The sequence below is a fragment of the Silurus meridionalis genome, chromosome 1, assembly GCF_014805685.1.
Source record: "Silurus meridionalis isolate SWU-2019-XX chromosome 1, ASM1480568v1, whole genome shotgun sequence".
Classification (NCBI taxonomy): domain Eukaryota; kingdom Metazoa; phylum Chordata; class Actinopteri; order Siluriformes; family Siluridae; genus Silurus; species Silurus meridionalis.
In genome coordinates this window covers 4544562-4556855 of record NC_060884.1, presented here as the reverse complement: position 1 = coordinate 4556855, position 12294 = coordinate 4544562, and the positions used below count along the sequence as shown (strand labels likewise).

Genomic DNA, 12294 nt, shown 5'->3' with positions numbered 1-12294 from the left:
ACTAATTCTCACTAGTTCATTACCTAACTCGTTAACTTGCATGCTCTCTCACTTATTCACCCATTTAATTGCTCCCTCATTAATTCACATTTATTATATTTGTTTTTTTGTTTTGTTTTAGGAGCTTTATATATTTGACACTGCAGGACGGGAGACATTTGCGGAGACATGTGAGAAAATGGTAATGCAATTTTTTTTTCCCATTTACATTTTTTAAAGCAAAACTGCAGCTCACCAGTGCATTTTTTAAAAACACAATTTATTTACTCTGGCATTATACTCCTCTCTCTCTTTCCATCTTTCTGAGATTATTGGCATTATTTGCTTTACTGCTTCATACCTAATAGAGAAAATCTTCATTCAGATGTTGCTCATCACTCTGATGACTGTCACTGCTCCCGGAAATGTAGCTCATGGAGTTACATAAGACGGAAACCGTGGCTAGTGTGAGCACAGTGTGGGCGTGAGATCTACGAATCTCTGATTGCGGCCCTGTACAGCAGTTTCATGTTCTCTTTGCTCCAGTGCACCTGTTTAAGCTCAGGAAAGGGCCGGTAATTAGCCGGCGCGTTAGAGAAAGGGAAAAACAGCAAATTGCGCAGGGCTTCGGGTCTCCAGAAACACTCGCGCTAGAACCACTCATTTACGAAACATCGAAAAATTGGAGTCTAGCAAAGGGGGTTGGCGGGAGCACAGCCTTTTCCCACGCCATAATAAATTCCCCAGCCCTATTAGTTAAAAGCTTTACTCTCAACGCTCCGCTGGGCTAATTTAGCTCCCGCATGTACTTTAGTCGAACGCGTGTGGTTTTCGTCCGTCAGCGAGACCGGCGCTGTATATATTTACAGCGTGTACATGTGTTTTTATGCGTAGTGGGGGCAGCCATCAGTGGTGTGTGTGGTGTTCGAGATCAGCAGCCTGGACTCATTCAACAGTTGCAGCCGCTGGCTAGAGAGAGTCCGAGCTCACTGCAACGGACTGCAGTTACCAGGTGAAAGAAAGCTCTCCCGAGACACACACATGCACAGATACACACATTCCTTTAATGCACTTTCCAATATACAATATACACTTTATATATATAATATATAGTATTTGTGCTCACGACACAGGATATAATAATGGCATACTACAGGCAATCCTTCACATCAGCTAAGTCATTGTTCATTTTTTTTATTACAGTACGGCCGTCTTCGTATTATTAGTATTTTTTTTTATGTTTACTTCAGAAAATACACTTATATTATATGGACAAAAATTTAGGGACATCTGACCATAAGATTCGTATGTGCCCCTTATGGGCAGATGTTCCACAAAATTTTGGAGCATGATTATGGAGATTTGTGCTTATTCAACCACAAGGGTGAGGGTGAGGTGTCCCAATACTTTTGTCCATATACTGTGCATAGGCTCCTCCCATATCCACAACCAAAATATTATAAATTAAAAAACCCCTAATGGTTTAGATTATGCTTTGTGTTTAAAATAAAATTGTCCTTTTAATTAAGATAATTCATTTGAGTTTATTCCATTATATACCACATACAAAGGCAGGAAGTAGAAATGTGTGTATTAATAATGTGCATATCCATAACTTAGGCCGATTCGATTCGCATCTCGATGCACAGCCAACATTAAAGATACATTCAGCAAATTTAAATTCTCTGATTTGGGGCCGTCCTAACAGCTTCAGAATTACACATCCGAGGACTAAATGGATGATCGTTTTTAAATCCTTTACATATCTTTCCAGAACTGGATCACTAATGGGTTAGAATGAGCAAAATTAAATGCAAAACCGAATATTATAGTCACCTCAGGCTGGGCTGGAATCTCACAGGGCCTCCAGCACTCTGAGTGAACCGACAGTTACAGAGTGTCCGTGTGTTAAAGGTGTGTTAGTGGGGAATAAATCGGACCTGGCATCGAGGAGAGAGGTGGAGACAGCCGTGGCGCAGGAGTGGGCACGGGAACAAGGTCTTCAGTACCACGAGACCTCCGCTGTGAGTGGCCTCTGATCCAAGATAAAAATTCTCATTCATCATTATAGCAAGCATAAACCTGGGTTTAGCATTTCAGACTAGCACTTTTTGCTGTTAAATAATTTTTTACTAACCGTGTTCACATTTTGCCTTTAAAATGATCTGTGGCATATATCTTTTTAACCCAGTATTTGTGTGTGTGTGTGTGTGTGTGTGTGTGTGTGTGTGTGTGTGTGTGTGTTTGTGCTGCAGAAAGAAATGGAGAACTGTGACGCCCCCTTTTTGAGCTTAGCCCAAGCTTTTCATGCTATGTATCAGGATCGAAGGCAGATAATCCAGAGGCTCAGTTGGGACCCCACAGACCACCAATAAGCCATGATAGTCTGTTTATTGCTTTTATGTACATATTCATTCAATTATGTTTATTTATCCCTAACCATGACATGGATCAGATTATACATCTGTCTTCTGCAAGGCTTAGTATTGGGGCCACTTCTGTAAATGTTTGTGGACACCTGTAGATCCCAGCCATATGTTGGCCCTCCTTTAACTGTTGAAAGCACACATATGTATTACATTATGACTGGTCACATGATTAACGCTGATTATCTTCTCATCATGGCACCTATTAGTGGGTGGGATATATTAGGTAGCAAGGGAACATTTTTGTCCTCAAAGTTAATGTGATAGAAGCAGGAAAAATGGGCAAGGGCCAAAACTGCAGTTCTTGTGGGGTGTTTATGGTCTGCAGTCATCAGTATCTATCAAAAGTGGTCCAAATAAGCTGAGCACCTCACACTTATATAAAAATAACTAAGACCTTTGAATAGTTTGATTATTCTTTAGATACTGTAATAATTGGGACTTTGGTGGCGAAAGTGGAAGGTCATTTTAGTTTATAATGGGGTGTCACTAAAGGCACTTTTTTTCCTTGTGTGTACATGTTCTATATAACGATATTAAAGTAGTTTTTGTTTTGGTTCCATGTGCAGTCTTGTTTCTTTGCCTTCGTTAAACCCCGGGGGGGTCGAAAACCATTTTTATTGCCTTGTTGCGACACACTGCACCAGTTCCCGGACAGAGCGTGTGGCGTGTCTGAGTTAGCAAGGCTCACTCTGCCCTTTCCTCAAAGCTCTCAAACTCACTGAGCTGAATTTCAGCCAAGCCGCACACTTCATTGAACGAAGGCGGCCGCCATGTTGTCTCCTTTCCTGTCACAGTGATGTGATGGATGTTGGAAGAAAGGCTGTGATGCTCCAGTGAAATGTTCACAGCTTTCTCAGGGTCGGTGCGACGCAGATTTGGACAGAGATGAATGAACTAAAGACGCTTTAACGCCATGGAACCCGCACGCTCACAAGCGCAGATGCCAAGCCAACGTCCTTGACGTGCTTGTGGCTCTGCAGCGTTTCAAAAAGCCTGTTTGTGTGTGGATGCATATGATTCGGAGCACATCCATGGCAGGGTAATTTCATTTCACCCGCTGTATTAACGCTGCCCTATCCACGCTCGTCTGAGCCACAATTACAAGATCCAGACGCAGTGAGAGCTGAGAAATCTTTAATTCGCCATGAATTAAAAAGAAATCTAGTGATCTGATTTCATGAAACTGACAGACTTACAAACTGTGTATGTTCTGTGCTAGCATGTAGCCGTTATTCTGATTCTTGAAGGGATACTTACCTTGAACCTGCTATTGAGCACTAATCCCCAATTTGTTTGTTTTTGCACCATTCAGAGCCTGTGGTGGACTTTTATGTGTGTATGCTAATTTCAGTGTAAAAAAACCTAGCTAATAATTCAGCCAGTTATGCTAATGCTTGAAGGGATACTTCATTCATGTAACAGACAATTGGTTATCGTGATGTATAAATAAATATGTTGCACCCAAATGTGGGCCTTTTCTTCAACTTGTGGTGGGGCACAAATCACCACAGCAACATATAACTAGTGGAAAACCTTCCCAGAAGAGTGGAGTCAGTTATAACTTCCGCTCACTGAATGTTTTCGCTAACCGTTCTGTAAACTCTGGAGTCTGTAGTAGTCTTTTATGTGTGCATGCTAATCTCATTGTAAAAAAAAAAACAAAAAAAACGTAGCTAATAATTGGTCCAACCATGGTGCTAATGCTTGAAGAATACTTTATTCATGTGACACAATTGGTTGCTGTGTTATTGTATATGTGCTGTGGATTAAAAAAGTTTTGAGTCTGGCTCTGTTCACAAGAAAGTATTTATCTACATTTATACATTATTACCTTTAAAATAGTCTCTTTGCACAGCAATACAGTGTCCCCGGTGTTCTTACCACTGCTGGAATGTGTCCTGGAAGTCTTCTTTTTGAAGCTTTTCAAGCACATGCGATTCACGCTGGATCTCTGCAGTGGTGTCAAAATGGCAACCTTTTAACTGGATCTTCATCTTAGGGAAGAGGGCGAAGATGGTCCGAAAAGCACCAGCTGCACAGCTCCCGATGTACACAGGACAATATCTTTTGGGACACTGACTTATTAAGGTCGGTGGTCCCTGTGACTGCGTGCAGCCTTGTACTGCCATCTGTTGGTGTGTTACAAAACTAGTCTCGATTTTTTTTAATAACAAATATATGTTGCAACCATATGTGGATCTTTCCTTTAACCTTCTATTGGGAAAAATCTACACAGCAACATTTAAGAAACAGCAGCAAGAAGACCTGCTTTATAACAATGGCCATGTTTTTTGTTTGTGTGATGGTCAGTTTTGTACTTTTGGGTATTTAAAGTGTCAAGTGTAAGCTAATGTTCAAGAAATTGGTCTTACTGTCTGTGAGGTGATCAATAAGTAAATAAGGCAAAAAAAAATTGTTTCACACTTGGGAGCTTTTATTTTTTTTTTTGTGTGCACAAGTAATTTTTTTTGAAAAAGAACATACATCTGTAGATGCTTTAATAGTCGTCTTTATTAGCGTCACAGACATCTGTCTGCATTTGTGAGCAACATTCAGTCTGACGTTATTGTCGCTTCTGCAGTCATTGTGGAAAGTGAATTGAACATTTATGATCGATTTGATGGGTTCAGGATTTCGGCAAGTCTTCGAGGCATATGAATGCTTTCTTCCCTTTTTATTAGTTATAACGTGACAATTTCTAGGCTCTAGCCTGTAGATATATATATATATATATATATATATATATATATATATATATATATATATATATATATATATATGTATGCGCGTGTGTGTGTGTATGTGTGTTGGGCTCAGCTTCATGTTGTGTTATAAGTGAGGTATTGTACAGTAGCCAGGGGTCCTGCTGTGACTGAGAAGTGAGGGGGGACGTTTATGGGCCAGGACGGCCTAACGTAGCCTCACGCACACACAAACAGAAAACAGGGGACTGTCCACACACACTCAGTGTGAGGTTCGGAGCTCCCGAGCCCAGTACTAGGCAGGCGTGTCCCATCTGCGATCTGCCAGACAGACTCTGAGAGCAGAGAGTCCCACTGCAGGGGGTGAGCCAGCCCAAGTGTATGTATATGGGAAAAGAAAGAGACAGAAATATAGAGTAAGCTTTGGACTAGTGCCTAGACAGCTATTGGTGTTCCCTTGGTGCGCTTTGAATATGTAGCTTTACCTGGTAAAGATTTGCGCTAGTGACTGAAAGGTTGCAAGTTCATGTCATATTTTAATTTTTTGTGAATAAACACCCCTATAGGGCCAAACCTCCAAGGGTCAACTTTCAAATGCGTTGCATGTATCGCCAAGCTCTCCTCACATTCGAGTTTCTCTGCATTAGCAACACGATCTCAATTCCGCACCCACCCCACTCGCCAGATTTGGCTTCTACGGACTTTACCCTCTTCCAGAGAATAAAGATCTAGCTCAGAGGTCATAGATTTGACACTATTGCAGATGTCCAGTGGGAATCGTAGATGGTGCTTGACACACTTCAAAAAGAAGACTTCCAGGACACATTCCAGTGATGGTAGGAAAATTGGGGGCGCTGTATTGCTGTGTAAGGGGGCTGATGTAAAGGTGATAGTGTGTAAACCTACATATAAAATACTTTCGTGTAAATAGAGCTAGTCTTAAAACCTTTTTGATACCACCTTGTATTGCTATGATAACAGTGTCGGCCAAACAGTGGTGGGCCAGCAAGGTCTCCCCATTTATTCGGGCTTGGGACCGGCACTAAGAGTGGCTGGGGTTGGTTCCCTGACCGGGGATCGAACACGGGCACAGCGGTGAGCGTGCCGCATCCTAACCACTAGACCACCAGGGATGTATGTAGCAAATTCTTCCATTATTCTCATTTCTTAGCGTTTCTTTCGGGTGCACCGCACTGCTGTTTACACTGTTTATGTACATTATTAAGTTTGCGTTGGAGTTTCTATCAAATCAGATTTAAGAATTCTTGCTTTAGTAATGCAATTAATTCTCACTGCACGAGATACCTGTCTTCTGTGATGCAGTGCTCTGTTATAATGTGTTTCTCTGTAATATCGATGCATTAAGAGGTGGATTGATTCAGGTAGGACACCACTGAAGGCCTAGGTGTAAAACGCGTGGCCCGCCACTGCGGCCAAATAAATTAAAAGTGTTATCTTGGCTAAATCTGGCAAACTGTCAACTATCTTCATTACACCAGGGGTTCGAGTCTGTACATATAATATGTGGTGCGTATTTTGATTCATGGTGTTATTTAGTTTCACTGACACCAATATCCAAACCTGCATGCTAATACAATTACGTAAATTGTATATCGTAGCAAACCGGTACCTCCGAGATGACGCGTGATGTGGCTGATTGGTGCAGTGTCATCGTTTACCTTTTTTTCTTCGCCGTCTTTCTCTATGCTATAAGAGCACGGACTGCAGCAACGGTCTGCTATTACAAGAGCATTAGTATTCTGCACGCACACATGCACACACACTCGCGCACACCCGCACGCACGCGGCAAACTCGATGGCCTTTCTGCACTTTTTGCTCACGATGGCCAACAGAGGGAGCAGGCGCTTGCTGTACCTGTAACCTCACCGAGAACAGACAGAGCGGGTTTTTCCTACAGCTCACCAGGAACATTGAGTCCAAGTTGTTTGTGGAACGCTTTCATGGGAGCCAGAAGAGAGCAATGTTAGGTAGTGGCACAACACTCACCGCAGAGATAAGGGTTTACCGTCATTTTGAATGTCCGCTAGTAGTCAAGTAGTCAAGTCAATTAGACTTGCAATCTAAAATTGTTAGTGATCGTTAGTTTTGAACCGAAAGACCAGTTTTATAGTGGAAGGTATTCAGGCTCATAACAGGAGTCTGATGACTTTGAAAAATCAATCTTGCCCTCCTGAACTTTCTTCAGTACGATTTTCAGTATTTGAAGCTGCCTAGTATTTTGAAAAATGGGGCAATAATGCTGTTAATGCCAGAACAATGCAGCAGCACTTTATAGACAGGCTCTTTTTTTTATTATAACTGGCAGATTTTCTTTTTATATGAACTGGATAATGAATTACTCATCTTTCAAGTTTTGAATCTTTCACTGGTAAAATAATAAATTGTATGATTTAGTGGCATGCAAGTGGTATACTGGTGCTTCACAGTGGTGATGGGAAGAACGGATAATTTTAGTGAATCGTTTTTTTAGTCATTTAGTTCATTTTGTAACTTTAATCCTTTAATCAGCTTCAAATGGTATATGAGAGTCACATATCTAAAGGACGGACGACTCGGAACAGGGGACTCATAAGATAAACTACTCAATTCTGTTTCCTGTATAATGCACCGCCTACCGTATATGGGGGTCACGCGATAAAAGAACGAACGACTCGAGTCGAGAGGTAAACAACTCGATTCTGTTTCCTGTACATATACATGTGGAGATATTTAGATCACTCTTTGAAATGACTCGTTCTTCTGAGTCCCATTAAAGACTCATCACTACTTCACCGTTTCAAGGTCAATGCGTCAGCGTGGAGATTTGCATGGATTCTTGATGTACATGTGGATTTCTTTGGAAGTTTCCACTCACAGACATGATGCCATGAGTGAATGCTGCTAAAGAGGAATGCAAAGGAATTAGACCAAAATAAAAGGCAGCAGTATTGCATATTTTATGAATATACTAATATTTTGGGTGGAACACACCATGTTCTTAACTTTATGATGCAATAACACCTTCCTGTAACAAAAAATAATACTACTACTACAGTTCTTGGATGGTAAAGATTTTTTGGTGTGTGTGTCTCCAGATTTATTCATCATGGAGTGTAAGTGACAATGGTGGCAGACTAGCTACTTGCGCATGGAAATCTCCTGCAAGCCTCTGCACTGTATCCTTGTGAAGTCTAGCTTTCCATCACGGAGTCCGTCTGCAGCGTCAGCATTCGCGACAGATACCTCCGATTCCACCTTTCCATCATGATAAACAATGTACAAAGTTGACGCTGTATTTCTTAACACATCGCCTTCCCGGTGACAAGTGTTCTGTTGAAACGCTCGGCTCGTGTCGGAATCCCAAAATATCCTCTCTTTTTTTTTAAATGAAACGGTTCATATTAATTTTTTTTTTTTGCCTTGCGGCTTGCCAGACATCATGACTGAATGTTTTCTAATTTTACACTTCCCATTTACCCCTCTCTGATTCACTAGACCACAGGGAAGCAGGCGCAATCTGAGCGATCTCTTTTTCCCTTCGTTCACTTTCCCCTTACGCTCCCTCTCTCTTTTTTTTCCTGTTGTGCGGATCAAAGCTCCTGATGTGTCTCCCTGCAGGGCGGTGTGATCAACCATGAGGGCACATGGCACACACACGCACACACACACACACACACACACACACACTCACACACACACACGTACACCGCCAAACAGCCAGTAGAATAAATCTCTGTTAAAAATTGGTGGTTTTGGGGTTCAGTTACACCTGATGAGCTGTGTCATCGCTTTGCACGACGTCCAGCGACCTACGCCTGACCCGCTCTCGATTCCACCCATTGAGGCTCATGAAATTTTCACAGAGGAATAAAATGATCGCTTTCAACTTCTGTCTGGCTGTCATTTTGTACTATCAAATAAAAGACATGATCTTTCCTTTTTAGCTATGCACCGCGTGCAGGTGCGAGCAAAACGTTCCCGACACTTCCAGCCGCATCCTAGACGATGGTCTTAAACTTGGACTTACCTGTCTTTCTTTTTCTTTTTTTTTTCATTCTGCAACTCGTAATAGTTGCCATCGACGAATGAGCTTTACATTTTCTAGCTTACACAAGTGTACGAGTCCTTTCATATCATGTCATTTCTGCCGTTTGAGCATCTTACGTGTGTGTGTGTGTGTGTGTGTGTTGTTACATAAGTGTCAGTGCTTATGCAACCATTCCAGTGATTCTTTTGGCTTCAAAAAAGCCAAAACCATGGAGCCCTTTCTCATTTTTACAGTTACTGCTTCAGAGCATAGGCAAGGCCATTTACGAACAAAACTAGCTTGCTGTTTATAAAAAAAATAATTTTCCTCCTCCAGTGAGTCACAAGAAAACCCGTTCCCCAATTCCTTTGTTTCCATGACGACTTTATTGACTTTTGATTTGTTCTCTTTTTTTTTTAGGTCTTTTTTTCCGTCCTTCTCTTGCGTCAGGGAAGTCTATCTGGCTTATTAACATATATATATATATATATATATATATATATATATATATATATATATATATATATATTCATATATAATTATTACATATATTAACTTATAAGTTGTGGCCAGGATACAGGTTTGTCTTTTTTTTTTTTTTTTTTGCCTTGGGTACACCTTGGCCACAACGCTTCACAGTATTAATGCGCAAAAGAATGAGATGGATACATACAGGAAGTAAAGAGGGAGGTGGGCGGGGAGGTGAGGTGGGGGGCGGAGTCAGAGGTCGCCCTGCAGCCCAAGAAGAGAGTTGAAAAAATAGAAACCTTTTAAAACTCAACAATCGTCTACCAACCCCTTTCCCAGGTCTGTTTTTCACCTGTGTATGTCTCGGTCTCGCTTTTTGTTTCTATCGTTCTCGTTCTCCCCCATTACTTACACCTCTTCTATTGAAACATGGTTTAAAACTCGTTAAATTACGGTAGATGGGAAAATCATGCATTTTCTTTATCTGTTTTTTTGGACATTTTTCATGTTTTCACTTTTTTTTTTCAACATGGAAACTCGTCGTAGTCATCTTCATTGTTGTAAATAGCTCACAACTCAGAGAGCTCTTGCATCCCCAGTCCTTATTACCCTTCATGTTCTGGTTCTCGATCCATTTTTTCCCCCGTTACTTCATTTGTTCCCTGTCTCTCTTTTTCTGCCCCATGTTCAGTCACTTCCTCTCCCTGCCAGGATTTGTCTCTGTGGCACTCATACAGGCGTAGTGCGACGGTTGGCAGCGTTGCTGTGTGAGTCCTTCGCGTCTTTCTGGATACAGTTGTGGACCTGCAGGAAGTTATGGTCCCTCTCCGAGTTGTAGGTGGCCGGGGGTGTTGATTTCAGCGTATCGGCTCCGCCACGGCTCAGAGTGTACATGGAGATGTCGGTGGACGGCAGAGCTCCGAAGCCCTTGAGGCCCAACGGAGAGGTGTCACGTGACTGTGAAGGTTCCGTGGAGCGGCTGGAGGAGCGTGAGCGGCGCCGATAGCGGTAGCGGTAGCTGGGGATGCGTGTGATGGCTGAGCCGTGCAGATAGTCAGCGTTTCCAGTGGCGATGCCTCTTCCGGCACGGGCGTTGGTGGCTCGGAGTTCACGGTGCCGGTCGATAAACATGTGCACGGCCAAGACACCCACCATCTCGGCCATGATGAAGGACAGAGCTCCAAAGTAGAAGCTCCAGCCGTACGAGTAGCTGTTCTTCTTCGAGTCGCTCTTGGTGGGGTCGCCCGCGTTTGCTGATATGTAGACAATCATACCTATGATGTTGCTCAAACCTGACAGATAGACAGACAAATAAAAAATTAGCTGACTCAAAATCGATTACTTTGAGTAACTAAATATAACATACAATTGTCTCTTCATCATGGCACCTGTTAGTGGGTGGGATATATTAGGGAGAGAGTAAACATTTTGTCCTCAAATTTGATGTGTTAAAAGCGTTTGACAAGGGCCAAATTCTGATGTCTAAACAACTGGGCCAGAGTATCTCCAAAACTGCAGCTCTTGTGGGATGTTCCCGGTCTGCAGTGGTCAGTATCTATCAAAAGTGGTCCAAGAAAGGAACAGTGGTGAACGGGCATCATGGTTATGGGTGGCCAAGGCTTACTGATGTACATGGGGAGCAAAGGCTGCCAAGTGTGGTCCAATCCAATAGAACAGCTCCTGTAGCTCAAATAGGGACCAACACAATATTAGGCAGGTGGTCATAATGTAATGCCTGATCGGTGGCCATAAATTTATGCCTGGTCAGTACATTTTTACCATGACTTTCAAATAACCCACTATGCAGTAGATGCTGCTGGGCCATAAAACAAGGTCCTTAACCCTTAAAATTGTAAGTCGCTTTGGATAAGGGCGTCTGGCAAATACCATATATGTAAATGTAAAGGTAGTCTGAATTGCCGCGGGCTTAGTTAGCGTGGCAGTGAGGGGCTGGAACTACAGTGCCCTTGGGTACATTAGCACAGCAAGCTAAAACTAAAGGTCAAATAGTGTGCAGTGGAAACCTAGAACAACAGTGACAAAAAGGTCTACAAACACAGTACCATTGTTTGCGTTTAAATTTAATACCAAAGAGAAATTCGGCACAAATGGTAACATCAGCTCTGGGAACAGGATCTGCAGCCCAATAGGCAGCTCAACAGGAAGTGCAGTCTAATTGCAGTGGCCCAGGGATCAGAGAATAAAGTGAATAGTTACGATGAGTGCAGGACCTACAGATGATTTAGCTACAGCAGCACTGGGGGACAGGAGGTGGAAGTGAGAATATAGTATACGTAGACTACAAAGGTTACACAAAATCATTTTGGGTGTCACCTGTGCTAAAGATGATGTGACGTAGTGGCAAAAATGCAAGAAAAAAACTAAAATGAAAAAGGCTAAACAGATTTTTACCAAAGTAAGGCATATGTATAGTACCAGCAGGATGATTAAAAAACACAACTAATATCATTGAAAAGAGTGAGACTAAACAGAGTCAGACAAGTACCCAAGTACTTAATAGTTTTCTGCTCGCAAGTACTTTTGAAATGATCAAATTGAACCCTCCGACTAAAATTTTACAGATCCTCCAGAGGTTTTCAGATTCTTTCTGCTCCTTAATTTAGCTTTGTCTGGGTGGTGGATGGTTCAGCAATTTGGTGAACAATCAGACAGTTTCAGGTTGGCTTC

At 42.1% G+C, this 12294-nt stretch overlaps 2 protein-coding genes across 2 annotated transcripts in view; one reads left to right on the top strand and one right to left on the bottom strand.

Moving 5' to 3' along the window:
* ift27 (intraflagellar transport 27 homolog (Chlamydomonas)) overlaps nt 1-2967 on the top strand; it is a 9381-nt gene extending 6414 nt beyond the window's left edge. The window contains exons 4-7 of the mRNA XM_046856036.1: nt 122-181; nt 874-991; nt 1894-2003; nt 2235-2967. Of these exons, the coding sequence (XP_046711992.1) occupies nt 122-181; nt 874-991; nt 1894-2003; nt 2235-2354 (408 nt within the window). The 3' untranslated portion in view covers nt 2355-2967. The remainder of the gene's footprint in view (nt 1-121; nt 182-873; nt 992-1893; nt 2004-2234) is intronic.
* A 6309-nt stretch (nt 2968-9276) lies between these two features.
* The window catches only part of cacng2a (calcium channel, voltage-dependent, gamma subunit 2a), a 52788-nt gene continuing 49770 nt past the window's right edge, over nt 9277-12294 (bottom strand). Inside the window, exon 4 of the mRNA XM_046856023.1 lies at nt 9277-10898. Coding sequence (XP_046711979.1) covers nt 10336-10898 — 563 coding nt within the window. The 3' untranslated portion in view covers nt 9277-10335. The remainder of the gene's footprint in view (nt 10899-12294) is intronic.